The 26108-nt window shown below is 40.0% G+C and overlaps 1 protein-coding gene across 2 annotated transcripts in view; it reads left to right on the top strand.

The window, feature by feature from the left end:
• The window catches only part of FSIP1 (fibrous sheath interacting protein 1), a 74957-nt gene that overhangs the window by 16483 nt on the left and 32366 nt on the right, over nucleotides 1–26108 (top strand). For both annotated transcript variants that reach the window (XM_083744686.1, XM_083744685.1), the window contains exons 10-11: nucleotides 779–943; nucleotides 10478–10612. In XM_083744686.1, coding sequence (XP_083600812.1) covers nucleotides 779–943; nucleotides 10478–10612 — 300 coding nt within the window. The remainder of the gene's footprint in view (nucleotides 1–778; nucleotides 944–10477; nucleotides 10613–26108) is intronic.

Here is a 26108-nt window from a genome sequence, read left to right as displayed (position 1 = left end):
GTGTGTACTCTCCATTTCAGAGGATTAGTGCAGTGCTGGAATCTTCTTTGGTTTTCAGTGGTGGCATAAAATTTTACATGGAGTGGAACCTTGCATCTGTGTGGATGCTTATTGGTAACATGCAAGCACTACTGCTTTGCCCTTTGTACACTGACATTTTCTGAGTACTGGGTAGTGAGAGTTAAATAGTGATTTGTTTGTTTGGTTTTTTTTGCTACAAAAGTGGCTACAAGAAGAAATTAATTTTCTTTATCTTACTTGTACGTAAGTACCTAATAGTTTGGGATTTGTCTCCTCTTTGCTTTATAATGAAATTTAAAATAATTAGTATTTTCCCAAGCACTCTTAGGAATAAGAGCCTCTAGCCTGCCAGTAATCAGCATTATTCTGGTGACCTTGCAAAACCGTTCTCAAAACTTGTGGACCTCTTATGGTCGGCCTGTTTGTCGACACCCAAGCGGCGATGCAGCGTGCCTCTGAACAGGTGCAGAGTGCATCCCCTCCAACCCCCTTGCTGCTGAGCAGTACCAGTACCTTCTTTCCCTATAAAAAAAGCACTGCCCCTATCCTTTATGCAAGTTATGTATAATCAGTATTTTTATGAAAAGTTATGAGATGTTGCTTGATGAACTAAAATTTTAACACACATGGTTTCGTATCAGATCTGCATTTATTTGTGCTGAGGAGAATCTGTTTCTCTTAAAAATAACATGGCAGGGTTTTTTCGGTCCTAGTATATTCCCAGATAGTGTGACTAATTCGTTATTCCTTTTTCTAGGAAGAAGCAACTACAATGCTAGCACCAGGTGAAGGTTACACACCTGAGCCATTGGAATACCATCACCTCACTGAAATCAATGCCAAACTCAAACTAGTAATCTCTGATGGAAATTTATCTGCAGATCAGAATTCCTGTTCAATAGTCTCTAAACAGATTTATCAGGTACAGTGCGACTTGGAATATACCTTTAAATGCTCAGTAGCCATTTTTTAACATGGGAATTTGGAGATGCTTTAATTCTAGTGAATTGCTTCCTGTTTTCCTTGAATCCCTGTCAGCTTCAGATAGGTAGCCGTGTTGGTCTGCCATAGTCAAAACAAAAAAAATTCCTTCCAGTACCACCTTAAAGACCAACTAAGTTAGTTCTTGGGATGAGCTTTCAGATACACTGTGTATCTGAAGAAGTGTGCATGCACACGAAAGCTCATACCAAGAACTAACTTAGTTGGTCTTTAAGGTGCTACTGGAAGGAATTTTTTTTTGTTTGCCCTGTCAGTTTTCCCTGTCAGCTTATCCTTCTTGAGGCAATCTAAGATATATTGAACCCATTACATTCCCAATTGGGACATGCAGTCAGACCCAGCTGTTTTCCGAATGTTTGTGAGACTCCCAAACCAATTCCATCCCACCCACTGTACTGAAACTCCTCTTGCTACCACCCATCTATCTGCATATTCACCTTGCTGTTTGGGCTGAAGTGAAGGACGGATCTTTCTGCTCCTTCCCCAGTGCTGTTGTTTTACATTTCTCAGTTTTTCTGGCACCGTGGTCATTGCTGTAACTGAGGGGAGATACCTCTGTTCTGCTGCTGCTGCTGCTGCTGCTGCTACTACTACAGCAAAGGGAGGAGATTAAAATCTGAGCAGCAGAAGAATTCAAGAGGTCGAAATGCTTATCTCACAGCTGCTGAGGTTTGTGTTCTTATCATAGAAATTGTGACGGTTGGTGACATTTATTCTCAGTTCCTTGTACCAAACCTAGTATGAGCACAACTGCAGGCTTCCAGTAAGTTAGTTTTAGTTCACCTGAAGCTGTGTATGTAGTGTTAAACAATGATTTAGCGTTTTGTGTGAACCAGCAGTGCACTGGGTCATATTTGGAAACCAATGCTTAGCTCCCATGCCTATATTTCTCTCTGCAAGCTATTGAGCTCTGGAGCATCTATGCAATGTTTATGTAAAATTATGCTCTCTTTGTAATATAACAGAAAACTGTTTTGTGAAACCATCAAGGTCAGTAAGACTTCTGAGGGAGTATAAAATGAACAAAAGGTTAATGCAAACTTCCAGGGTGCTTGACTTTCACACACTATCATCATTTGGCAGAAAAACAGCAGAACAATAATCAAAGGAAGTTTCCTCATATTATTCTAATGTCTTGGAATAGGCCTGAAAGCAAGAGCCTAATTCTGCTGTGCTCCCAGGGAGCCTGTGGACCTCAAAGCTGTCACTGGCCCAGGACTGATTATTATCCTTCCTGGGCATTGAGCCAGATCAGTTTTATGGGAAAATGCCTTATTTTTGGAGAAACAGGAGACATTAGTTTAGAAGGCTAATTAAAGGAACACAGTTCAGAGTAGGCTTCAAATGTCAGAATAGGAGGTATTTGCAATAATGTGTTTAGGATTGTCAGAGCTGTAGTCCATCATAGTTTATGAGTGCGTTCATACCATTATGTGCAATCCAACTATATTTTTGCACAGTGAAATACAATGTTGTCATTAGATACATCAGTGCAAACTATGTTTTCTGGTAAAACAGGTAGGTTGCAGAAGAAGTAAACATTTGCCAGCAACCTGTAAACTTTAGCCAATCTTTTTAGCGTATAAATTACTGTCCATAGAGTGTGTGTGTTGAATGCTTTTGCTGCTCAGAACTAGTGATGGAAAATACATTTCCTGTAGGAGTATAGACAAGGCCATTATCAGAGGAAAAGCCACACAGGCTGGATGCAGCTTCACTTTTCTTTGTCATGATGGTCTCACCATCTTATTTTCTCTCTCTCCTTATTTTTGTATTTGTGGTTATTCCTGTCAACTGAAGATAACATTTCATGCATGTGTCAAAGTGAACGCAGAAGCTTAAGCCCATGCCATAATAAATTGGTTAGCCTTTAAAATGCCACAAGGCTCTTGTTTTTACTGCAACAGAGTTTATGTAGCTGGCACTCTGGAACATATGCTTGGGGAAGATGCCACCAAATGCAAAGGAGGCAAGAGTCCTTGTCTTTCAAGAGCTGTATAGAAAAGGGAATTAGAGCATGTGCAGCTTTTTATAAAAGGATGGGACAACTTTTAGAAATCCAGTCTTTCTAAACAAATGTGAAAGGTGCAGAATCCCTCTTTTCTTTTGCACCTGACAATCTGGTTTTTTTTAACTGTCAGAAATAGTATCTTTATTCTGATAACTAGCTTTTATATAGCTGTGCCAACTTTGTGTAGAAACCTTCATCCATCTTAATTAACTGCAATAAGAATACTTTACTGTTGTAGAGTGTTCTTTTATTGGTCTTCATATTTTAAACCTTTCTTTGCTGCATTGGGAATATTGGCCTAAAAGTATCATGGAAACAATCTTTAACAAACACCTTGCACAATACCTTGATATCTCAGGATGGCATTGGCAAGGATAATTGGAGAATCTTAAGTATGGAACTCCTCAACCATGGAGAGAGGAATAGGAAGAAGATGGGAGTGAAAAAATCGGCAGCTTTAGCACTGCCTCCACTTAACTGTTGTTACTGGACAACTTGTGAAATGGTGCGATACTCCCAGTGTTTTGTTTCCTGGCAAGCATTTATCAAGAAGCAGAGAGAAATACTATCTTATGACTAAGGGCCAGTGCATACATTCCAAAGAATTGGAATGCAGACTCATTTTGGATATTGTTTTAACAGGAAAGTGGCTAAGAAATATTTAAAATAAATTGAAAAAGAATTGGTGCAAGTGACTTGTACTCCTTTACCTGCTTCTTTGTAATGTTAAGGCTGACCTAAAGCACCCTACTACAGGCAGGTTGTTTTTTTTAAAAGAAAAATCATCCTTGAGCAAAACAGGGTTGTTTTCACACTTCTTCCTTAGCTCTCTCATATTTTTTCTCATATCTTCTTCATTATTTTTCTTCACAGTGAATTTTCTTATTTCTGTGCAGCACTCTGCACTCATATTTGCCTCTCTTGTTAACTGGTTTATGTGATGCACCTTCTCAGATCCTTCCTTGCAATGCCTTCCTTTGCATCTAACACAAACTAGTCACATCTACTTTCAAAGTTCTCCATAGCCTTGCCCTACTCTGTCTTTCTGACCTTATTTCCCAGAAGTCTCCTGTTCCCTTATACTACCTTGCTCAATTATTGCTGCCCTTAATAGTTTGAAACTTGGAGAACGCCTACATGATGCCACTTCTCGCTCTCTCTTGAAATGCTTCTTCAAAACCAGCCTTTACTGTGAAGCCTATTCCTCACTGAAATAAAGCGTATGTGCTGCAGTTGCTCACAGTAATCAATTTATTACACTTAACCTCTGTTGCCACACTTCCTTCTGTTTTCTTGCTTACTGTCAACATTTTAAGCTTCTTGGCAGATACCTGTCTCCATGTTACTCTGTAAAGCATTGTACAGTGGTATCTCGGGTTAAGTACTTAATTTGTTCCGGAGATCCGTTCTTAACCTGAAACTGTTCTTAACCTTTAGCTAATGCCTCCTGCTGCTGACGTGCTGCCAGAGCACGATTTCTGTTCTCATCCTGAAGCAAAATTCTTAACCTGAAGCACTATTTCTGGGTTAGCGTAGTCTGTAACCTGAAGCGTATGTAACATGAGGTACCACTGTATATAGTGATGCTACTAAAAATAGCAGTCAATTTTAACTGATTTTAGTAGTAGTAGTGTGGAACAACTTTGGACCCAAAACAAAATGTTGCAGTATACCCTGGTCCCCCATTCCCAGTAGCAGCTATTCTATTCAGAGTACTAGTCAGCCAGCCACACCTACTTCTAGGAGGTATTCAACTAAACAGTTATGCTAGCATGACTTTTAGCTGTGCAATGTAGCCCCCTACCCCCAATCTATTCTGAAGCACTGTGCTATCATAACTATCATAGGAACTAAAGCAGGCCAATTCATGCTCTACCCTGTTTTCTATCTTTCTCTTCCAGCTAACGCTCAGCATCGTGTGACATCTGGGCATCTCATTGAGCATAATTTAGCCTCATGGGGTATTTTTTTTGGGGGGGGTCCCCTTTTGGTGAGCCCCTCAACCTTTTTGTTGTAATTCTGCGAAACTGAGCGATCTCTCAAGCATGCTTGTTTGTCAGTGGCCCTATTTTGCTTTGATATCGGTTGGCACAAGGAAGTAGTAATACTTCTGATGTTTACTAAGCTCATTTTCTGCTCAGTTGTGGTCCAAACCTAAAATGCAATTTTCTATATAATTTATGCTGCATATGAAACCCGTGACTAGTTACCTACCAAGCAAAACGAGTGCATGGTAACTTACACCTAGCATGTATCAGACTGAGCTGCAACACTTATAAAGTGCATAATTGAGCCAATTGTTTCAATGGACTTCCTTCAAAACTAGTTCGTTGTGGTTGGCCTCCCCTAAAGATTTGGCGAGTAATCTGAAATAGTTGTAGACTTAACCATCTGTTTGTATTTCCACTTAGCCGGAATGAACTTCAGTTATTTATTCTCATGTTATTTGCTCCAGATTTTTGTCTGCCAAGGACTGTGTTTAATGATAATTTCAAAGCAAATTCCCAAGCTAATGTTTCATTATGTGCAAAAATGTAATTATCAACAGCTTAGAGATTTGGTTCCTACCACTTGTTACTATATTTGAAGAATATAGGAATTCTATATTTGTGTGTCCTTAATCCTTCACAAATGGTTTTAATAAGTTCGTATAGGAGTATTTCATCTTGGCTGTTACAGGAAAGTTGGATCCACAACTCTTTTCCATGATTGTATTGTTTTCCATTTAGGAAATTGGTGTAATCAAAGCCGTCTTTCTCTCTCAAGCATTTCCCCCCGTATGCCAGATTTAATTAAATCATTATAGTTATGCTTGTCTCTTAATTTGGTTTAATTATTTATTTAGTTTGAGCTCTTAAGTATTAGCTCAGTTGAATTCCTTTCTTTTTTAAGGAGAAAGGTTATGCACAATAGAATTGCGGACTTAGGAGTTCTGTTTCAATGCTAAGGAGTGCCCTATACTGAACACTTGGCAGTGCAGAGTGTCCTGGATGACTGGCACTGTTGTGGAAGGATGAGTAATCTGTGATGCAGAATCCCTTCATGAAGATGGTTTCCATCTTAACAGAAGGAAGTTGAAGGTTAGGTTAAGCCTCTCTATTCCTCTGGATGCCTGTGGAAGCCAGGCTTTCAAATACCCTGCGTTGTGCTTTGGCTGAGCACACCTGTTCCCAGCAGGGGAACAGGCATGTATAGACAAAGCAGTGGGATCTAACCCCCTTTCCCTAGCTGATGAGGAGGGATTAAAAGCTCTCATCAGCTGATGAACAGGGGTTAAATCCTACTGCTTTGGCTGCATGTACCAGCTCCCAGCAGGGGAACTGGCATACACTACCAACACAAAATTAAACCTTCCCCCCTGCCCATTAGCTGATGTCACCCTCCCATCAGAGTGCTGTCAGTTGATTGGCAGGTGGCCATATTTTATTTTATTTTTTTTATGCCTTGTAGGCCAAATTTTACCTCCTGGCAGGCCAAGATTTGGTCTGAGGGTTGGAGGTTTCCCATTTCATGTATGTTATTGATTTTTCTATCCCCTGACCCCCCCAATAGTCAATTTAGATTTCCTTCTTCCAATAATTAACATGCTCACTTTTCATTGGGTTGTTTTGGTCCTCCACCCCTGTCCCCCATTTTATGTCCTTCACCCTATTATTATTATTATTTATTTTCTGCAAACATTGGTATTTCTCCAAGCTTGCTGATACTATTTCTTGTACCTAGGTGGTGTTGATCTGGCAACATAAGGACACTCAGATAATGAATTTGCTACTAATATTTATGATGATATATAATAATGTATTACAATGCATGTGTTTTATAGTACTATAATAGGCATGCCAGTGTTTAGGGTTTATCTTAAAATATGATTCAAAAATCTGGTGCTCAGCTTTTCAAGCCTCATGTACTACTACAGTGGTACCTCGGGTTACAGACGCTTCAAGTTACAGACGCTTCAGCTTCCAGACTCTGCTAACCCAGAAATAGTACCTCGGGTTAAGAACTTTGCTTCAGAATGGTTTGGTGGCAGCGGGAGGCCCCATTAGCTAAAGTGGTGTCTCAGGTTAAGAACAGTTTCAGGTTAAGAATGGACCTCTGGAACGAATTAAATTCTTAACCTGAGGTACCACTGTACTGATAAATGCTATTGTGAAACCCATCCCTTTGTTAACAGAGAGTGGGTACACCAGGAAACGTTCTTGATTGGTATTATGGTTTTATCTAAATGTATTTTTTTTACAACATTAAAACAACCTGTATGTGTGATTAGTCAGTGCTTTCAGATGCCATCATGCTACATTTGACTTGAGGGCGGTTGAGCTAAACCTTTTGGCATGACATTTGGCTCTTAGAAAAACTGCCATTACCGGCATTGCCACATGGTTTGCATTACAGTAGTAGATGTTAGATGTTAACAAGCAGATTAAAATAAGGATTTAAAAGGAACTACATAGAGCTAATGCCAGCTCTGTGCAACCAGACAGCTATCTGTAAGTCTGAGCTTTTCCACATGATAAAATGGGTGCCCCGACTATATTTAATGATTAGTGTGCTGCTCTCACAGGCTTGTATCTTGTGCCAGAAGAGTGATATCATGTCTGTGAGTAATGGGTAGGAGAGAGTCTGATGGTGGTGGGAATAGTGACAATGCTGTCCACAATTTATTTTATAGAGTCTGGATGAACAGTGGATCTCCACAACCTGAAAATAAATAAAATATTTAAGCAAATGTTTCTGAAATGGCTGTTCAATGCATGATAAGCCTTGCTGCTCTTGGAACTTAAAAAGTGTTTTAATACTCTACAATGGTGTGAGCTGGTGAGGAAGCTGTGAGTCTTTAATTACATCCCATAAGTACCTATGGCACTTGTGTAATCACAATTTGCACCATAATTACTTAACAGTGGTTATATTTCCCCAGATAAACAAAATAGTGCAACCAAAGCTTAGAAAACGTGACATCTATCAAACAGAATAGCAAGTTCAAAAATATTGGGTACCAGGTTAGTTTTTTGCCCCTCCTTGTGTTCTCTGTCCAGTTTTATTTTTCATCACAGTATGGCATCCTTAAACGAAATCCCAGATGTCTGCAAACAGAGTAGCAATGCAGCCTTATTCACATTTCCATGGGGGTAAGCTCAACTGAATCCAATTAGACTTAATTCTTACTGGGCTTACATAGGATCAGGTTGTGCAGAAGTACTTTTGAGGGCAGAATTCTGCTTGGATCCAAAGGTGTTTAGTTTGAACAGAAAGACACTTCTGCTTGCTGAAGGGGACATGTGATTTTTGGCAGTTCCCTCCATCTACAGATGATATCCTACATTCCACTCCATTTCTGAGGGTCCTCCATTCTTTAGGCTTGGCCATCTGCAGTTCTTAGAATGTAGGCTATTATATATGCATTTGTTTTTAGCAGAAGTCATTTGCAGGGCTTACTGATTAGTTAGATAAGCAAGTATTTGTTTTGACAAAGGAATGGTGGCTCCCTAGAGGTTTGTGGAAAGCAGTGACTTCATTGGCATATCTGTTGACAGAGCCTTTACTTGTGCTACAGAGAAAAGTCTACCAATATTCTGTTGTTCATTAAATCTAGCCACTTTTAATTCCAGTTGATATTTTGGCTTAACATACACTATATTTTGGGGAAGAAGTTTGCTTTATGTCATAAGTATGTGGCTTTAATTAAAATCTGGACGGTTTTATTTTGGCAATTTTTAAAAAGACATCTAGTTTCTTATTATGTGTAGCCAAATGTAACTTTTTGATCATTCATATTTGCCAAATATTAACTCAGTTGCTTTAGGCTCAGTAAGTAAGTGATGTCATAGCAGCAAGTGAGCAGGGTGGAAAATAAGAAGCTGGACTTTGTAGAAACTTTCATTCCAGTGGTGAATAATACTGTCCTTTGTCTCTTCTTCCTGTTTCCATTCCTGATCATCTAACAGATAAAAATAAGTTGATTTTCTCATGCTATATAATATATTGAAAAGATTTAAATTAAATTGGTGGTTTGTATGCAGCATGTAGTAGAGATGATATTAAATGCAGGAATGCTCATAGAAGTTGAAAGCCCATTGTTAAAAGTTAACCTTTGTCAAGTGCAGAGGTTTTCAACCATTTTGGGTCCATGGCTCCTTTGACCAACTACCTTCTTTCTGCTGCACCCCTGTGGGGCTCAGGAGCCCAGTTAGGTCACCCCTTGCCTGCAGAGCTGGCAGCCCCATACCCCTTTTCAAACACCCTCCCTTGTGGATTGTTCCCTCAGCCTCCTTCTCTCCTTGGGAGTCCTCCAAGCAGCTGCTGCCCCTGGTCTCTGACCTGCCCTCCTGCCCCAAAGAGGAATGCCTCCTCACACTTGCCCACAGGGGCCTGGGAAGCACCCCCTGGCCAGCCCCAGAGGCACCATTCGCACACAACAGCTGTGCAAGCCTTTGGGAGGCTGAGACACGATATGGCATCAGAGGGAGGAGGGAAGGAAAGAGGGACAGAGGCCAGTATTGTCTGTGGCACCCCTGAGCATCATTCAAGGCACACTGGTTGAAAACCATTGGTATGGTATATTAAACAATATTCTATAGTAAATGACCAGCAGTTTATCAATGTTATTTTCATTAATAATTTTTGTTACTCTTCCAGATAATCTAACATGCCTACATTCAGTTTTAATTGTCAGAGATTTGCTACATTAAATATATTACATGTGGGGATTTTAGCTGTTTAACATACAGTGTATCAATTGTAGCATGATTAATCCTGCATGCGTGTATATCATTATGGGTACACATGCTATAGGGAGCCTTTGTTACAGAAAAGTTTCCCTACTAAAGTGTTTTCAGTTAAGAAAGGTCATAACATTTCTGTTTCTCCTCTGGAAAACAGTGAAAAGGAACAGTTCCTGAATTTATATTCTGGCTGTCTAATTCTGCTTTTCAGTATGCAAAGCCTATGAAGAGCCTAGGTGTAGATAGAAGTGTCTATTGGTGATCTATTGGGGTATGAGAGAGTCCCCACCTCCTTCTTCAGATATGTTAAATTTTTCTGCATAAGAATCACAACTAGAGATGAACTATCAGGTGGGGTATTATTATCTGAGGATGAAAACATGGTTCACATTCCCTATCTTTCTAAAGGTCTTATTGATAGCTATATTTGGAGTTTCCCCATAGGCCAAATTTACCTTTGTAAATTTTCCTTTTTACAGGAATACATAGCACAACTCATTTGTTTGAGCCCAGCTGCCTATGTTTTATTAAGCATATTGTTCAGCTCAACAGTCACTACTACAATCTACTGTTGATGACTTCCTATAATCTGTTTGATACATATTACTCTGTAAGCGACATTTAACATGGAGGGGGCCCTAGTAGATTGGTCTAGATGGTCTCCCTTTCTTTTTCAGCTTTACATGTCAATGATTCCATTATTATTTGCTTCTGTTAGGATTCTTTGGCTTATGCAAATAGAAAGCTGGAAACAATTCCAGGTGAAAAGGTTTTAAGAGACACGAAAGAAGAACGAGATCAGCATAACCGGCTTAAGGAGATTGACCAGCAGCTGAAAAACCTGGAAGGGACTGTAAGTCTTCTAAAGTTCCCTAGTTTGCTAAAGTCAGTAGATACTAAGAATAAGAAGAGAATGACAAAAGGTTTCGTTTTGTGTTCTTGGTAATATTATTCTGTGTTACAAAATAGATCAATTACAATATCTGTATGAAGATCAAGTGCTTTCTCACTGCTTATATAAACTGGTGGGATTTTACATAACTTGCATTATTGTTAATATAAAACGAGTGCAGGTTGAATTATATTATACCATGAAGTTTAATGCTAAAAGACAGCTTTCCAAATAAACAGAGAAATCACTCCCTCTATTTCCCTTGTTCACGGTGTGCTGATGCTGACGTAGCCAAAATGGCACCACCCATCCACAAGAGGCAGGCTCAGGGGAACCCCAAAGTATGCAGAAGTACAAATAAAAACAAAATATGGGCAAATAAAATGAAAAATAAAGGGGGGAGTCACCTCAAAAGTGGAAAGCAGACTGCGCATGTTTGTGCTTGATCACTTTCTACTTTTCTTGGAGGGCACATGGGGGGGGGGAGTAACAGCACATGCAGCATCTATTCTAAATGCTGCTTTGACTTATCTGTGTCCCCACCTGCTGTCAAAAAATTAACCAAACTGCTTCCTCTTGGCTGCTTCACCAATTGCAATCATGTGAGTTTTCAATAATAGCTGCCATAACAACTGTGCAAGGAAGGGGCTATGAGGGAGAAAGCAGGCCAGAGGATCACCAATTTGCTGCTTATAATGCCCCCATCACTTATTGACCCTTTAAAAGGAGAGGAACAGGAATTTTTTTGTTAATACTCCCTTAGGGAAGATGTTTTATGGAGCTTAGAGCTGTAGTAGCCTTAGGTTTGTGCCTTTGCACATTAGGCAATAGTTCCGCTCCCTGTATAAAAATAACTGCAACTAAACCAACCAATCCCGCATAGTGCAAACCTGCACAGCAGTAAAAGAGGTTTACAATGCAATTCTGTACATGTCTACTAAGAAGTAAGCCCCACTGAATTCAAAGGGACTTAGTCCCAGGTAAGAATGAATATGATTGCAGACTTAGCCTTCAAGGGCTCCCTCACTCCTCCAGTGTGTAAGAAGCCGGTTGGTAGAAACACCTCGTCCTGCCCCAAAGAAACATTATGCAGCAAGGTATCACTAGTATGTTTTAAATGCTTTAATATCCTTTTCTTCTCAGCAGAAAGCAGTGAACTGAAACATTGCCTCCCTTCCATAGTTTAACAGTGGTGTAGTATTTCACCTGCATTATGTACTTCATTTAAACATTTCTTGAAGCACTAAAAGAGACAAGGCTAATCAAACCTTCCCCTACACATATGTGCAAATTTGGTTTCTTTACTACTCCAATAGTCAGTTTTCATTTCGTTCAAATAATTTCCTACAAATTGCCTTTTCATATTCCTAGTAAGTACATGTTATGCTCCATATGAACCTGGTTCCTCTTCTGATGCACTATTTCCCTCCCACAACCCATGCTTTTGCCTAGAACAATTCCTGTGAAGGCACAGATGCAGAAAATATGTTGGAGCTGAAAATCCATGTGGATATTATGCCAAAAAATATATGATTCTACACACAGAGTTCTCAAGAAGAGCTAATCCGGAAATGTTGTAAATATGATGGGAACATATTTCAGATGCTTTCTTGTTAGTAGTTCCACCATGTATCTGATGAAATAGGCTTCAATCTATGAAAGCATAGGTTTTTAATAAAAAATTGACTCGTAACATGCTACAAGACTTTTCACTTGCAGGCCCCAAGACTAAGATGCCTCTTCACTTAAATGACTGTCCTTGTCAATGGAATGGTGGTGTTAAAATAACGTACGTCAGTTTTATAGCTTCAGTTTAATAAGTTAGTTGGTAAGTTAGCTGCTAAAGAAAATAAACTCAGTCTACAACATCCCTTTCTGCCATTGACCTTTGCCTTTTGGTCACTGACCCTTGCTATTTATGGGAATACAAGTCTGGACGGGGATCTGCAGTTTGGTGGCTGGGTCTACAATAAGCAATGCCTTTGGAATGCACTGGGCTACTGGTTCATTAAAATACAATGAATGTTAACAGGTCAGTTCCGAGGTCTGATTAGTACAAAACAGTTCCTTGGAATCTGCTATGGTATATACCCCCTCTTGTGCATACCAGACATTTTTTCTCTTAAGAGGATGCCCACAAGACCTTACAGGGGCAGAAACTATTCTTCACTTATTAAATGGTAAATGAATAAGCCACCTGTACTAATGCATAACCCATTGTCAGGTTGGCATTTGTTTGTATTGTGAGAAAAGGGGATAAATTGCAGGATCAACCAGATGGAAAGTCAGTCGCAACCTGTAGGGCTCTAATGCATATCCACCAACATTGTACAGATGAAAATGCTTGTAAAAGCCATTTCTCATTTGGCCTGGTTTTCACCTTCTGATCAGCTTTGTACATGTTACTGAAGGTTTGATTCCTTTTCCCGTATGCTGTATTAATTTATTGTTAGCTTTAATGCTCTTTTATACAGCTAATATGGTGTTTGATCTTTATATTAAATAAGTGCTACAAAAACATAATTGTTCTAAAACTTATTATCAACAGTTCAGAATGACCTGCTGGATGTACAAAAATGTGTGCTAATACGATTAAGTACGTCCCATCTTACTATAATAATGCAACCTATTTAATAGTATTCAAACAGAGCACCTTTGGGATTGACTTTTTTTGTGTTTTTCTTTATATTGGATGTGGCTTTATTTTTTCTTGCTTTCCCCCCAAAATTAGTCTTCCTAGTGTGCCAAAGCATTAAAGCTATTCATTACAAAACTTAAATGTTCACATACCTTAATGTTCATGCACCTAGAGTTACATAGATAGAAACAAGATGCATCCACTATCCACTCCGATATGTAACTTCTAGAGATAATGATGAAGGGGTTTAACCCTGAAGATTGGCAGCCCTAGCAAGTCAACAGCATTTTAATAAAGCAAAATAGGAATAGTGATTTAGCAAGGAGAGTTACTAGAAAAAAATGGCTCTCTCTGATAAACAGAGATAGAATACATGGAAGTGCAGGATACGGTGGCAGAATGCATTGGTTAGATCTGGGGTGGACAAGCACTTTGGTCCAGAGGGACACATGCGGCAATAGATGGTGGGTCAGGGGCTTAAAATATAATTGGTTTCTAAGGGCTTGTTGCTGAACATGGTTGAAAAAGAATTTCCTTACAAATAATGTCTAAAAAATTTAAATACCGAAAATACTCTGGAAATTGTTGCAAATATTTTAATTGGGTCACTCAGGTCAGCTGAACTGAAATGGCTGAACTGACCTTGCCTTGCAGGGTTAGGTCCATGGGGCTGTGCCTGCAAGATTAAGTTCACCAACTGAAACCAGCCCTACACTATTTGTTTTAAGAAATGTTATTAATGGCTTCATCAAAAAACCTAAGTGGTATACCCAAACATAAAATAATTATCAATAAAATACATAAGAAACCAACATAGTTTAAAAAACAAGTATATATGACTAAATTATGTATCTGGGCAGGCTTGCTAAAATAAAGTTTTTTTGCAGGTGCCTAAAATTGCATAATAAAGGTGCCTGCTTAATGTTAAAGACAGGGAGTTCCAAAGCAGAGCTGCTGCCAAAGATCGATTCTTCACAGATGTGAAGCAAACATTATATGGCAGATTGAAGGCGGCAAATTGGCACATATGATGCAAGGCGATCCCTCAAGTAAACTTGTGCAAAGCTGTTAAGGGTTTATATATTACTATAATAACACACTGAACTTGGCCCGGTAACAAATAGGCAGCCTGTGGTGATATTTAATCGGAGGTATAGTACGCTGACAGGAGCTCACTCCTGTCAGTAATCATACTACCACATTCTACTACACAACTGGAGCTACTAAGATTCTAACAGTGAATTCATATCAAAAAGAAAGTTACACTGTATTAACTATATTTTCGTGTGTTTATTTGCATTTTTATTCTGTTAACTGCCCTGAGAGCTACAGATGAAGGGCAGTGTACAAATTGAAAAAAACGAAATAAATATTCAGTGGGGGTTACTCCCAAGTAAGTGTAAGGGAGGAACACCAAGCCCATGAGATGACTTGCCTAAGGCTGTCAGAGCCTCCATAGACTCCTTAAGTCCAAACCACGCCCAAACTATTCAGAAAGCAAGGAATACTCAAGTAAATGCAGAACAGATAACTCAAAGGAAGTCTAGCCACGGTCATACACATATGTGGGACATACTATGCAGTGCATACTGGTGCACATGCAGGTAACAGCCACAACTGACAATAGATATGTGACAGCAAACACACAGTAAGCAGCAAACGCTCCCTTTCCCTATCCTGGTGTAACTTACCAATGCTAACCATCACCTCTGCTGTGCTGCAACCAACTTTAAGTACCAAGCAGCTGCATCAGCAACAGCTCTGCACAGCTTCAACTTCCTCAGCTGCCCAGAGCTTGAAAGCAACCCCACTGTGGCCCGCTAGTCTGCTAATTGTGAGTCGATGACCTGAACCCATGTGGTGGTAAATAAGAGACAAGGACAAAAGTACATTAGGTTAATGGGCTGAAAAAGCCACAACTTTATTGGTTACAGCATGTGAGAGGTACTGCCTTAGGCATTGGATAAAACAACCTATACATGACCCCACCTGCGCAGCAAACAGTGGGAGGAGCTTGTTGATGCAAATACAACTGGAAGCTTGCCCTGATGTCACTGGGGGTCGTGCCATGGCCCTAGCCACCAGCAGGGCATCGGACAGGATCCACGACCGCCGGAGTCCTTTAACGGAATACCCTACAAGGGGCGGGGTAGGTGATGGCCAAACCCCGCCCACCACCACACGACACATATTCCAATGCTTACCGCCCAGGCCAGGAAAGTTGTGACGAATTGCTACGAGGTAGGCGAAAAACCAAGAGGCTGGTAGCAAGTTGACACCCAGGCCAGGCTAGAAAGCTGAGATGCCTCTTTTGCTGTCTGCCACTCCCAGTAGTTTCAGGCCTGAGCCAAGCTCCAAAGCCCTGCTGTCACCGCACTGCTAAGCCAGCTGCGACTGCCTCAGGCCCTGAGTGCAGCCTGAAAGCTGTGCTGCCATTGCTACCAACTCAGTTTGGGGACGGTGGGAGGGAAAAAAGAGAGGGAGGGAAGGCACAGCTGGGCCTACTTAAATTATAACTCTTGTGAAGCTGATGCTTCCTTGCCAAACATGCCTCACAGCCGAGGCAGTTTCCCATCAGCCGGTTGACAGTCACTGAGCATTCCAGACATCATTGTGGGTTTTACATGGTGCTTTTATTTGGAGAGTTAACAGCCTCCCTGTAAATTTGTTGTTTTGTGGTAGTTAGAAGGTTATCTGTCCGTTAGTGAAGCTCTTCATTATGTCATTGAGGATAATAACAATGATTATACCATTCTTCAACTGTAATTTTGCTCCTTTCCAGCTAGCCTAATAGACTATGCAATGTATCTCTTTTGCCTCATATGTTATTGGCTTATGCAGGCTAATAGCATAATGCCTGAATTGTGATCATTGTTCCACAGCCAACCTAGCAGTTTGAAAGCAAGCAGATAAATAGGTAGCGCTGTGGCGGGAAGGTAAACAGCGTTTTTGTGTGTTCTGGCACTCATCACGGTAGCATGCGCCAGTAGCAGTTTAGTCATGCTGGCCACATAACCCGGAAAGCTGTCTGTGGACAAATGCCGGCTCCCTCGGTCTGAAGCGAAATTAGGGCTACACCCCATAGTCGCCTTTGATTGGACATAACTGTCCAGGGCTCCTTTACCTTTTACCTGTTCCACATCAGCAGGTATGCACAGACCTTTTCTTCTTGGCTGATTTTTGGCAGTAGCAGTTCTGTAGCATCGGCCATAAGACCACAACATGTTTTGTACCTTTAATTTCTAAATTTAATATTTGGTATTTCTGCATTCCAGGACCTAACCCTTTCTCACAACTATTTTCTTAACTTTAAATACAAATTGAAACATTTTTTTTGGTGACTTAGTGAAGACACTGTAGAGTTTCTTATGATGGACATGAATATGCCAGAGCTGGGAGGATGAGTTGTGTGAGTCATCCCATGTGTTTTTAGTAAGAAAGCTGTGATAAACAAGAATTGCTTATGTAAGTCTGCACTGTGTTTTCTTTTTATGTAGAACCCAGAACCATGTGAGAATAAAATTGGTGGCACATTGCTCTTGGAAGTAATTATTAGGATGAAAACCAAACATTCCACACATACCTTTTTGCCACAAACAACATGCATCAGGGGGAAAGAAAAGTTAACTTCTGAGCAATTATTTTATTCAGATGCTTTGAAGCTACTTACAGTCATCATATTCTACATGTTGGCCCACTTCAGACATATGAAAATTAAAACATGATTTGTTTAGTACATTGACTAGGCACAAGTTCATGCTTCCACCCTAACTTTTGTTACAATATTTAAAGGCTTTATTCTTGGTTTGGAGTAAACAGCAATTTGTGTGAACTTGGCAAGTAATTTATTTAGTTATCCATTGTTTAACACTCAATATATCAACCCAGGAAATATCCTGACTTAGTGAGCAAACCACTGTTTGTCAAGTTCAGGTGCAACCAATTGTGGTTTGTTCCTAAACAGGAATTGAAGCTTTAAATCTTTTCCTCTCAAGTAAAGTGGAGGGGAAAGATATAATTTGTTGTTGTTTAACTGGGCCGTTGACTTTTTTTCTTTCAGTATCATTGATGAAGATATGCAATAGATGTTCAGCAAGTAACACCCCCCCCCCCCAATGAAATTGGTCTTGAAAGGAAATCATTCAGTGTCCATGTTAGTCTGTCTTTGGCTTTTTAACAGGCAGAAACAATCTCCACATAGAGGAAGTTGAGGCACTCATCCCTCTTTTCTACTATGCACCTTAAGTCATGTTGCACAAGAAAGATGCTGTTATTTTTCCTCTACCTCCTCCTCCAAAAGGCATGGGGCAGGGAAGAATGCAAATCAGATTTTTATTCAGTGGAGGGATGCATGCTCTGTAAATGTCTGAACAGAGCCTTTATGCTGCAGTGCATAAAATAGGTTCTTTCAACCTGGTAGGTCAGTTAAATTGGATTGATTTCTAGAACTCTTACACACTTCCCCTTTATTAATTGGGTTCTGAGCCTGAAACTGGTGCGTCCTAAGCAGGCTCTCAAAAGAATTTTAGAACAGCCTCAATTTATCATGCAAAGCTGAGACAATTATATTCCTTGGGATTCCAGGCATTAATTTCAAATATGTTTTAAAGCATGTAGTTCCCACATTAGGCCTAACTTGAGCTATTCTTTTAACATTGTAAAATTCACAATTTTTGACCCTGCCGCCAGTATATGGTAGACCAAGGCTTCAGATCATCTCTAGCACTTATTAGCTCTGGTTTCTCTGATTATTATTATTATTATTATTATTATTAATTTATTTATTTATTAGTAGCTTTACTCATGGAAGGGACGTGGGTGGCACTGTGGGTTAAACCACAGAGCCTAGGGCTTGCCGATCAGAAGGTCGGCGGGTCGAATCCCCGCGACAGGGTGAGCTCCCGTTGCTCGGTCCCTGCTCCTGCCAACCTAGCAGTTCGAAAGCACGTCAATATGCAAGTAGATAAATAGGTACCGCTCCAGTGGGAAGGTAAACGGCATTTCCGTGCGCTGCTTTGGTTTGCCAGAAGCGACTTAGTCATGTTGGCCACATGACCCGGAAGCTGTACGCCGGCTTCCTCGGCCAATAAAACGAGATGAGCGCCGCAACCCCAGAGTCGTCCACAACTGGACCTAATAGTCAGGGGTCCCTTTACCTTTACCTTTACCTTACTCATGGAAATAACTCAAAGCAACTTACAGACACAATCAGTAATCCCTTATTCAGATCGTTTTATTTGTACAGTGGTGCCCCGCAAGACGAACGCCTCGCAAGACGAAAAACCCACTAGACGAAAGGGTTTTTCCGTTTTGGAGGCGCTTCACAAAATGAATTTCCCTATGGGGTTGCTTCACAAGACGAAAAAATCTTGCGTCCCCCGGCAGGTTTTTTTTGCTTTTTTCGCCCTTTTCCTAAGCTGCTAAGCCGTTTATCAGCTGTTCCGCTGATAAGCCGCTTAACAGCTGATCGCTGGAAGCCACTTGACAGCTCTAGCACTAATCTGCTAAGCTGTCAATGGGCTTGCTTCGCAAGACGAAAAAACCGCTAGACGAAGAGAATCGCGGAACAGATTAATTTCGTCTAGCGAGGCACCACTGTATTTGCTGTGCCAAGACTCCGTACTGATTCTCCGTACTGATTCACATATAACAATGCAGCATATTAGGCTGTTAATGATAACTACCTACATATTTATAACTCAGGTTTACTTATGCAAGCTCTCAGCCTTCGGGATGGGCGAGCAGCCGCCTTCTTATCCTGAAAATGAACTGGACCTTGTGAATGGTCCAATCAAACCCCGAAACCCTTTGAGGATGCTCAGTTCCTTTCACTTTCCGCTAGCCCATTTCATTTTATTACTCTAGTCTGATAATATTTATTGTGATGTTTTCACATGGTACTCATTTGAAACTCTGTTTGGATGGAGTTTTTAAATGCATGTGTAAATGAGCATCCTGGTTCACTTCAGTAGAGTGAAAACTCAATGCACAGCAAAGAAGCTCACCTTCATAAGTGAATGAGAAAGCCCTCGCTGTCAGCAGTTAATTCCATCTCAGGGCTTCTGCAAGAATTATTAGATTGGGGGTGCTTTAAAAGCTACTCTAAAAATACATAAATTAATGCATTTGAGTAGTGAGTTGCCACAGGTGCACAGAGGATAAAGTCACTGAGCAGGTTCTTTTTGTTAACCCATAAATATTCACCATGCCCCATTCATCAACTAGATCAAATGCAAATACAAATCAATTGTTTCTAGCGATTTTTCTACTGCTTTTGTGGTGTGTGTACTCCAGTATTCTGATGGTCAGATGGAGCTACCAGACCATAAAATCCAGCCAGCGAGAGAGCTGGAACTAAGGGGAGCTCAAGGATTTATTAAGTGATGTGAAACTCTTGTTGTTTTGTGCATGTGTTACATAATTGCTGTATGTGCAAGGCTGTTAAAATACCCTGCTAGTAATAACATGCACACCATTTTATAGCTGCAAGAGGAGATAAAAGAAGTTTCTTAGTCAGCACTTCAACAATATCACAGCACATGTCAGTTTTATTATTGTTGGGCCTTCAGTTTTGGCAGATGCACACTATTCTGGGTGTAGTGTTGTAATTACCATATAAATTAAGCAGTTAAATGAGGCTGGTACAGCCTTATCCCTTCTGCCACTAACCAGATTGCCAATACGGTGCTGTGAAACAGGCATAATTCAGGCTAATTATGTTTAGAAGGCCAGAATTTGAAATGCTGGACCTTTCTTTCCATTCAAACTGGTCAAAAGTAAATTGAAGCTGTTTAGCTGCAGTGCAAACAGAAGGATCATTATTTCTGCACAACACACTGTCCATAATAGCATTCCAAGAATGGGTTTAATCCGCCCAGGTTTAATTCATAGCTGCTAATTATATTTCAGCATACATTCTTATGCTTTAAACTATGTGTGTCTTTACTTTAGTGAATTGTAACTAGTTCTTAAACTGGGTAGGGGAGGGGGGGACTTTCTTCTTTTTATTCTTAACAGGCTTTGTAATATTTGATGGGATTAAGCTTTTTGTTGTAGTTCAAGACACAATTGATACTTATTTTTGTCTTCACCAGCAGAGTTTGATTAGAGCATTCTGAGCAAAACCAGAGTCAAATCAAACACATTTTGGATTTTAGGTTTCTAGGCTATACTATCTTGTGTAAAGGAAAATAAATAAACTGTATTGCATTTCAAACCATAAAACGTTAGAAATTTACAGCAAAAAAGTTGTAGGTTCCACTTTAGTGCCTAGGATCAACACGACACCTTTCGCTAAAAAGCTCTTGAATTATTTTACAAAGATAATTACTTTTCAGTGATAAGAGGGTAAAGTTCATCTAAAAGAAGGTTCTAGTGCCATAACTGCCAGTTTCTGCACTCTGGGCAAACCCCAAATTTAATGCTAAAATTCCCCCCCCCCCCCAGTTGGTCTATTATTCATTTCTGATAGGCAATATGTAACTTCTGTGCTTTCATTCATATTTCCAGAATTGAACTTAGGGGGTTTCTTTAGCATCTCAGTCCATTTATCTGAAGTCTGAGTACATCTGATCACTTGTACAGCCAAAATTTGAACATGGGGGAAGGAAAGAGAGGTTTTTTCCTTCCATGTTGTGGGTAGAATTCTTAAGTCCCTATTGCAGGGATAGACTGCATGGTGCCCACCAGGTGCTGGTCCATTGCAAGTCACATCAAAGACTGCCTCTCCCAAAATGAAGCAAATGTGTTCATCTGATACCCTAGTCTGTGTGACCCCTCTGAGAGAGGGATGGAGGGTGGCAATGTGAGAATGGGCCTTCTCAGCTGTGGCAATCTGTTTGTGGAATGCTCTCCCCTGGGAGTCAATGTCTGGCACCATCACAATCTGCTTTTAGGCTTCCTGCAAAACATATTTATTTGCCCTGACTTTTGGAGCTTATTCCCCCCCACTAATTTTTCAGTGGAGTGGGGTTCAGTTGGATCTGTTCTTTTATACACATTATTGGTGTGTATTTTGTTTGTTTTTTAATGTTTGTTTTAGTAAGCAACTAATAAGTGTAATTAACCACCATCATCATGCCTGACCACTGGCCATGTTGGCTGGGGTTGATGGGAGCAGTAGTTCAGCCATTTCCAAAGTGCACAGTGTTGGCTCTATTGCAATCATTAGAATCATTTTGGAACAGCAGACTCAAGGCTTGAACTGCAGCGTGACTTTCCAATGTTGAGAATGAGTGTGAACTTTTAATGAGTATTAATAGTGCATGAGGAAGCGGTTGTCAGGCATTTAAATATTTCTATTGAAGTTATACAAGTAAACAAAACAAAAAATATATCTTAATCTCACAGTTACAGTGCTCATTATACCATCCAACTTGTAACTTGGCATTTAGCCAGGTACAGAATGTTTTTCTGAAACCAGGGCTGTACTTTCATGCTTGACCTCTCATCAGAACATTAGTCTTATGGGGGTGGGGAATGTCAATTGTTAGCAATGGTCACAGTGAAAAAGTATTTCATAGCTGGGATAATCACACATTGCCATCTTTTCATCTTTCACCCTTGAAAGTGTATTGAAAGTATTTCTACAGAGATGATTATCCTTCGGGCCATACTGGATGTGACAATAAGGCATATCTGCCCCAAAGACAAAGATTCTGGAAATTGTAGAAAGAGGTGGATGGAGTCCAGCCTTCAGGGATTTGTGGTTGGATGGTAATGAGAAGCTGCCACTTGGTGTAAGACCAAACAAGGCTTGGGTTTTAGCACATCATTACAGAAAACAGTTGTCATGTACTGAGATGGGCATATGAATAGACTCTTTATCATGATGGTACTTGAGTGGGTGGTATTCCAAGGGCAGTGCTCCACTGCTATTCCCTCCTATTTTTCATTATTGTTTTCAGATGAGATTTCAGTATTATTTTCAGATGAGATTTTGCCTTCTTTTGAAGGGCATCCTGTTTCCTTGTTGCTGCCCCTTCTTTTTCTGCTTTTCTGTTTCATCAAACAGTGGCCTCTCATATACAAAACACTAGTGTACCCTACCAATGATTTAATCAGCTGCTTGCCATTGATGATATGAAATCCCTTTTGTGCCTTTTTAAAAAATGCCATGTTACATAAGAATGATCATAGCCCATGGCTTTTGTTTAGTGTACATATTATAATCCAACCTCCATTGTGTGTAGCTCAATTGAGGTCTTTTCTCTCCTTCCCATCTTCCCTGCCAGACTTAACATATATGCCATGCTGTACTATTAACTACTATGGGAGGCTTTTAGTAAGACAGGCTTTGCTCATGGGAAGAGCATGCTCCATGTTTTTATTGAAGTTTTGAATGCATTTATTTCATTTCAGTTTTGCATGCCGGTGTGGTATAATGGTTAGAGTGTGGGACTTGGACCTGGGAGAGCAGGGTCTGAATCCACACTCAGCCATGAAGCTCACTGGGTGACCTTGGGCCAGTCACCATCTCTTAACCTAACCTACCTTACAGGGTTGTTGTGAGGATGAAATGTGGAGGAGCAGAACTATGTACACCACCTTGAAATCCTTGGAAGAGAAAGGTGGTATATAAATATAATAAATAAAAATAACATTTTAAGACTAAACATCAATGCTCATGTTTACTGGGAGAGTTGTGCTTTTCAGTTGTGTTCTCGAGTATTTCAGTGTTGTTTGCCACAAAATGGTCTATTTCAGGTTAAACCCAGACAGTCCTTTGTGTACTTACCTGGGAGTAAGTTCACTGAACTCAAGAGGACTTCTCTGAGTAGACATATATTGCACTCTAATTTGCATTTAGTAATGACTTTTAAGTTCAAGTAACATCTGCACCCAATCTTATCTCTCTGTAATATATATCATATGCACATGCACACACTCATAGTGAGAGGGTAGATGCACATATCCTGTTACCTCTGCATAGTTATTCCTCCAACTGAAATCAATATGGAAGCCCTGTGGAATACTGTTCCAAAAGGTAGAGAAATCATTTGACCAGGTTTTCTGGTAATGGTTTCTGAGCTATTCTTGCTTCGTAATTTTTGAGCACCAGTATCAACAAGAAGAACCTATAGTGTTAAAACTAAATATGCAGTTTTGTTTTTGATTTTTAATTTACCGTAATCTTATTATTTTCACTAATCGTATAACTTCTGGAACAGAATGTACACAAAGCATTCTCTATCCTCACACATTTCATTGTGTCCCTTCCAAATGGTGTGGTTTTAGTAAAGACGCCCTCAAGCTATAATTTGCTAGTTGACTAACTATTATAGAACATACCTACCATTCTATACTAAATTGTTCTTTTAAATAAACATTGCTGAGGAAAAACTTTTGAAAACAAAATGAGTATAAGAAAATTCTGCGCACCAATAGGATCAACCTGTTGAATGACCCATTGGGCCATGTCCTTTCTGCGGATGATTTCTCTGGGGAACATTGCCCCTCTCTTTCCTTGCCAGCTGTTGGCGTTGGGCTATGTGACCCAGTTTCAGAGGTCTTTAGGGTGTTCTGTGGTGGGGAAAGATATCTCTGTGACCTTTTATTAGTTCAGCTTGTTTTTATATGATGAGTAGAATTTCTCTATTACTTTGACTACACTTTCTATGCTGCCTTGGAGAAAGGATTATGCACAACTATTCATTCAACAGCAGAAACAGCCTTTAGACAATCCTTCAGTGAAAACGAAGAAGAAACAAAGAGTGTAGACTGCAAAACTCTCTCTTCTCCCCCACTCATTTTTTTTTTTTGGGGGGGGTAGCTAGTTGAAATTGTTGAATTCAAAAAGTTAATTATTGTAACAGGGTGAATTAGCTAGAAATTGCCCACAGGAGCCACCACATTTTAAAAGACAGTGCGATTAAACATTAACACAAACTTAATAAATGGATACCCCCTGCGAGGAGTTAATCTAGGCTACAAATGCTGCAGTCTGTAATATAAGCATTTCCAGTGAAATCTTACGCAACTGGGATGACAGTTGATGAATTATTTTTGCCTCGATAGTTATGCAATCTTTACCTGTAGTTTTGCTTATTTCAATGAATGCAGCTTGCAAATCATTAAACCTAGATTGTTTTCAACACTTGCACTGAAAATATTGCTTTATAGCAGAAAAGTGGGGGTGGGGGGAAGGAATGTGTATGGGAGGGAAATAGAATGAACCACAGCACGGTAGAATGATAACAGTGGTTTGGAAGAGTGACAGCTTTTTTTCAGGGCAGGAGTCACAATCCAAGTTCTGTGGAAAAATCACCATGGGCTGTTTGAGGCTATTTATATATAATGTCCATGGGTTCAGGCATCCAGCTAAAAAGAAGAGGGTGACTGACAGTTGCCCTTCAAAGGATCTCACTTTCAGTGCTGATCAACTGACTGGTGCTTAGAATGAGTCCCTTTGAAGTTGCCTGTTCAACTGACAGTTGGGTGGCCCTGCATACCTGTCAGAGTTGGCCCATGGGGAGTTTGGGAGGTAAAGATTCTGGACCCCATTTCACAGCCCTGAACTAAGAGGTACATGACTAGGAAGTGTCTGAAAGAGAAACAATAGCTTCAGTAGGAAGGTAGCTTTCAAGACAGCTGTCTACCCAACCACATCAAGTTTATTTTCCCCAACTCTTTATAACTGGCTTCGTTACAAGTCTAGTCCAATTTTCTAACATAGTCATATGGGTTATCTGAGGTCTTCGGGGGCAGGGAAGAGAAGGGGGTAATTGTTATGTGGCTGAACCTCCTTCCACTCCAGTTTGCCAATTTAAAGATAGTGTGCAATGCCTTTAAGTGTTGATGCGTTTGTGCCTCAGTTATGAGCCAAAAAGAGTCTACCTGCCTCCTTGCTGATTGCAAGCACCCCTTCTTCACCTAGTCACTTATTCACCTGCATGGTCTCATAATGCTACCAAGCAGGTTATTAAATGCAAGGCTGCTTTCGCTATCAGTCATAGAAAAGAAACAAAGGTCCCTCCCCGCCTACCGTTCGTTGGTGACTGACAGCTGTGAGATAATCTTTCAAAATATAATGTTTTCAATTTTGCAAAAGAAATAATTAAAGAGAGCGCAGAAGACATCTTCAACAACTTCACGTGGCCATTTTTATTTTGTAATCATTTATATTTTGCAGTCATTTTTTGCAGTTCTCCACTGAGATTACAGCAGGAGACAGCTGTATATTCTTTTTAAAGGAAAACTCATTAACAAAACTGTTTATCCAAAAAGAAAATGAGGAAGCCTTGTTTTCAACAGAGAAAAGGCAGTGTGAGCCAATTCAAACGTTATGTTAATATGTACTCATTAAATTGTGATATGTGAATTAGAGGAACTGGCATTTGGGAATATGTTAATTATACAGGTAAATTAATCAGAGCGGCAGGACTGCTTACAGTTCCCTTTTGAATGTTAGCATGTAGAAAAAAGACTCCAAAATATAAATCACATTTTCAGATACATTCACAATGGAAGAGCTGGGCAAGGAATGAACTTTCTTAAGTTGTAGTGGTGTAGAATAGTATGCTAGAATGAATGCTACAGTAAAAATTCAGTTCATAGAATATTCTAATGGAGTTAGCAACCTTTGTTCTTCAAGTGTTTAGAAGCATAAAAGTGGTTGTGGCCATTAAAAAATAATAATTACAAAACCACATGGTGGTCATGTTGGGGGGTTCACAAAAATATTTTGGCATTGCAGTATTACAGTGAGGTACCTGTTTGTGTATTGGACAAAAAACCCCCACACCCATTTGCACGCCATGACACCATAGTGGACAATTGATAAAAGGTAAAGGGACCCCTGACCATTAGGTCCAGTCGTGA

This window comes from Podarcis gaigeae (assembly GCF_964106915.1).
Source record: "Podarcis gaigeae genome assembly, chromosome: 1".
Taxonomy (NCBI): domain Eukaryota; kingdom Metazoa; phylum Chordata; class Lepidosauria; order Squamata; family Lacertidae; genus Podarcis; species Podarcis gaigeae.
This window is presented reverse-complemented; position numbering and strand designations above follow the sequence as displayed.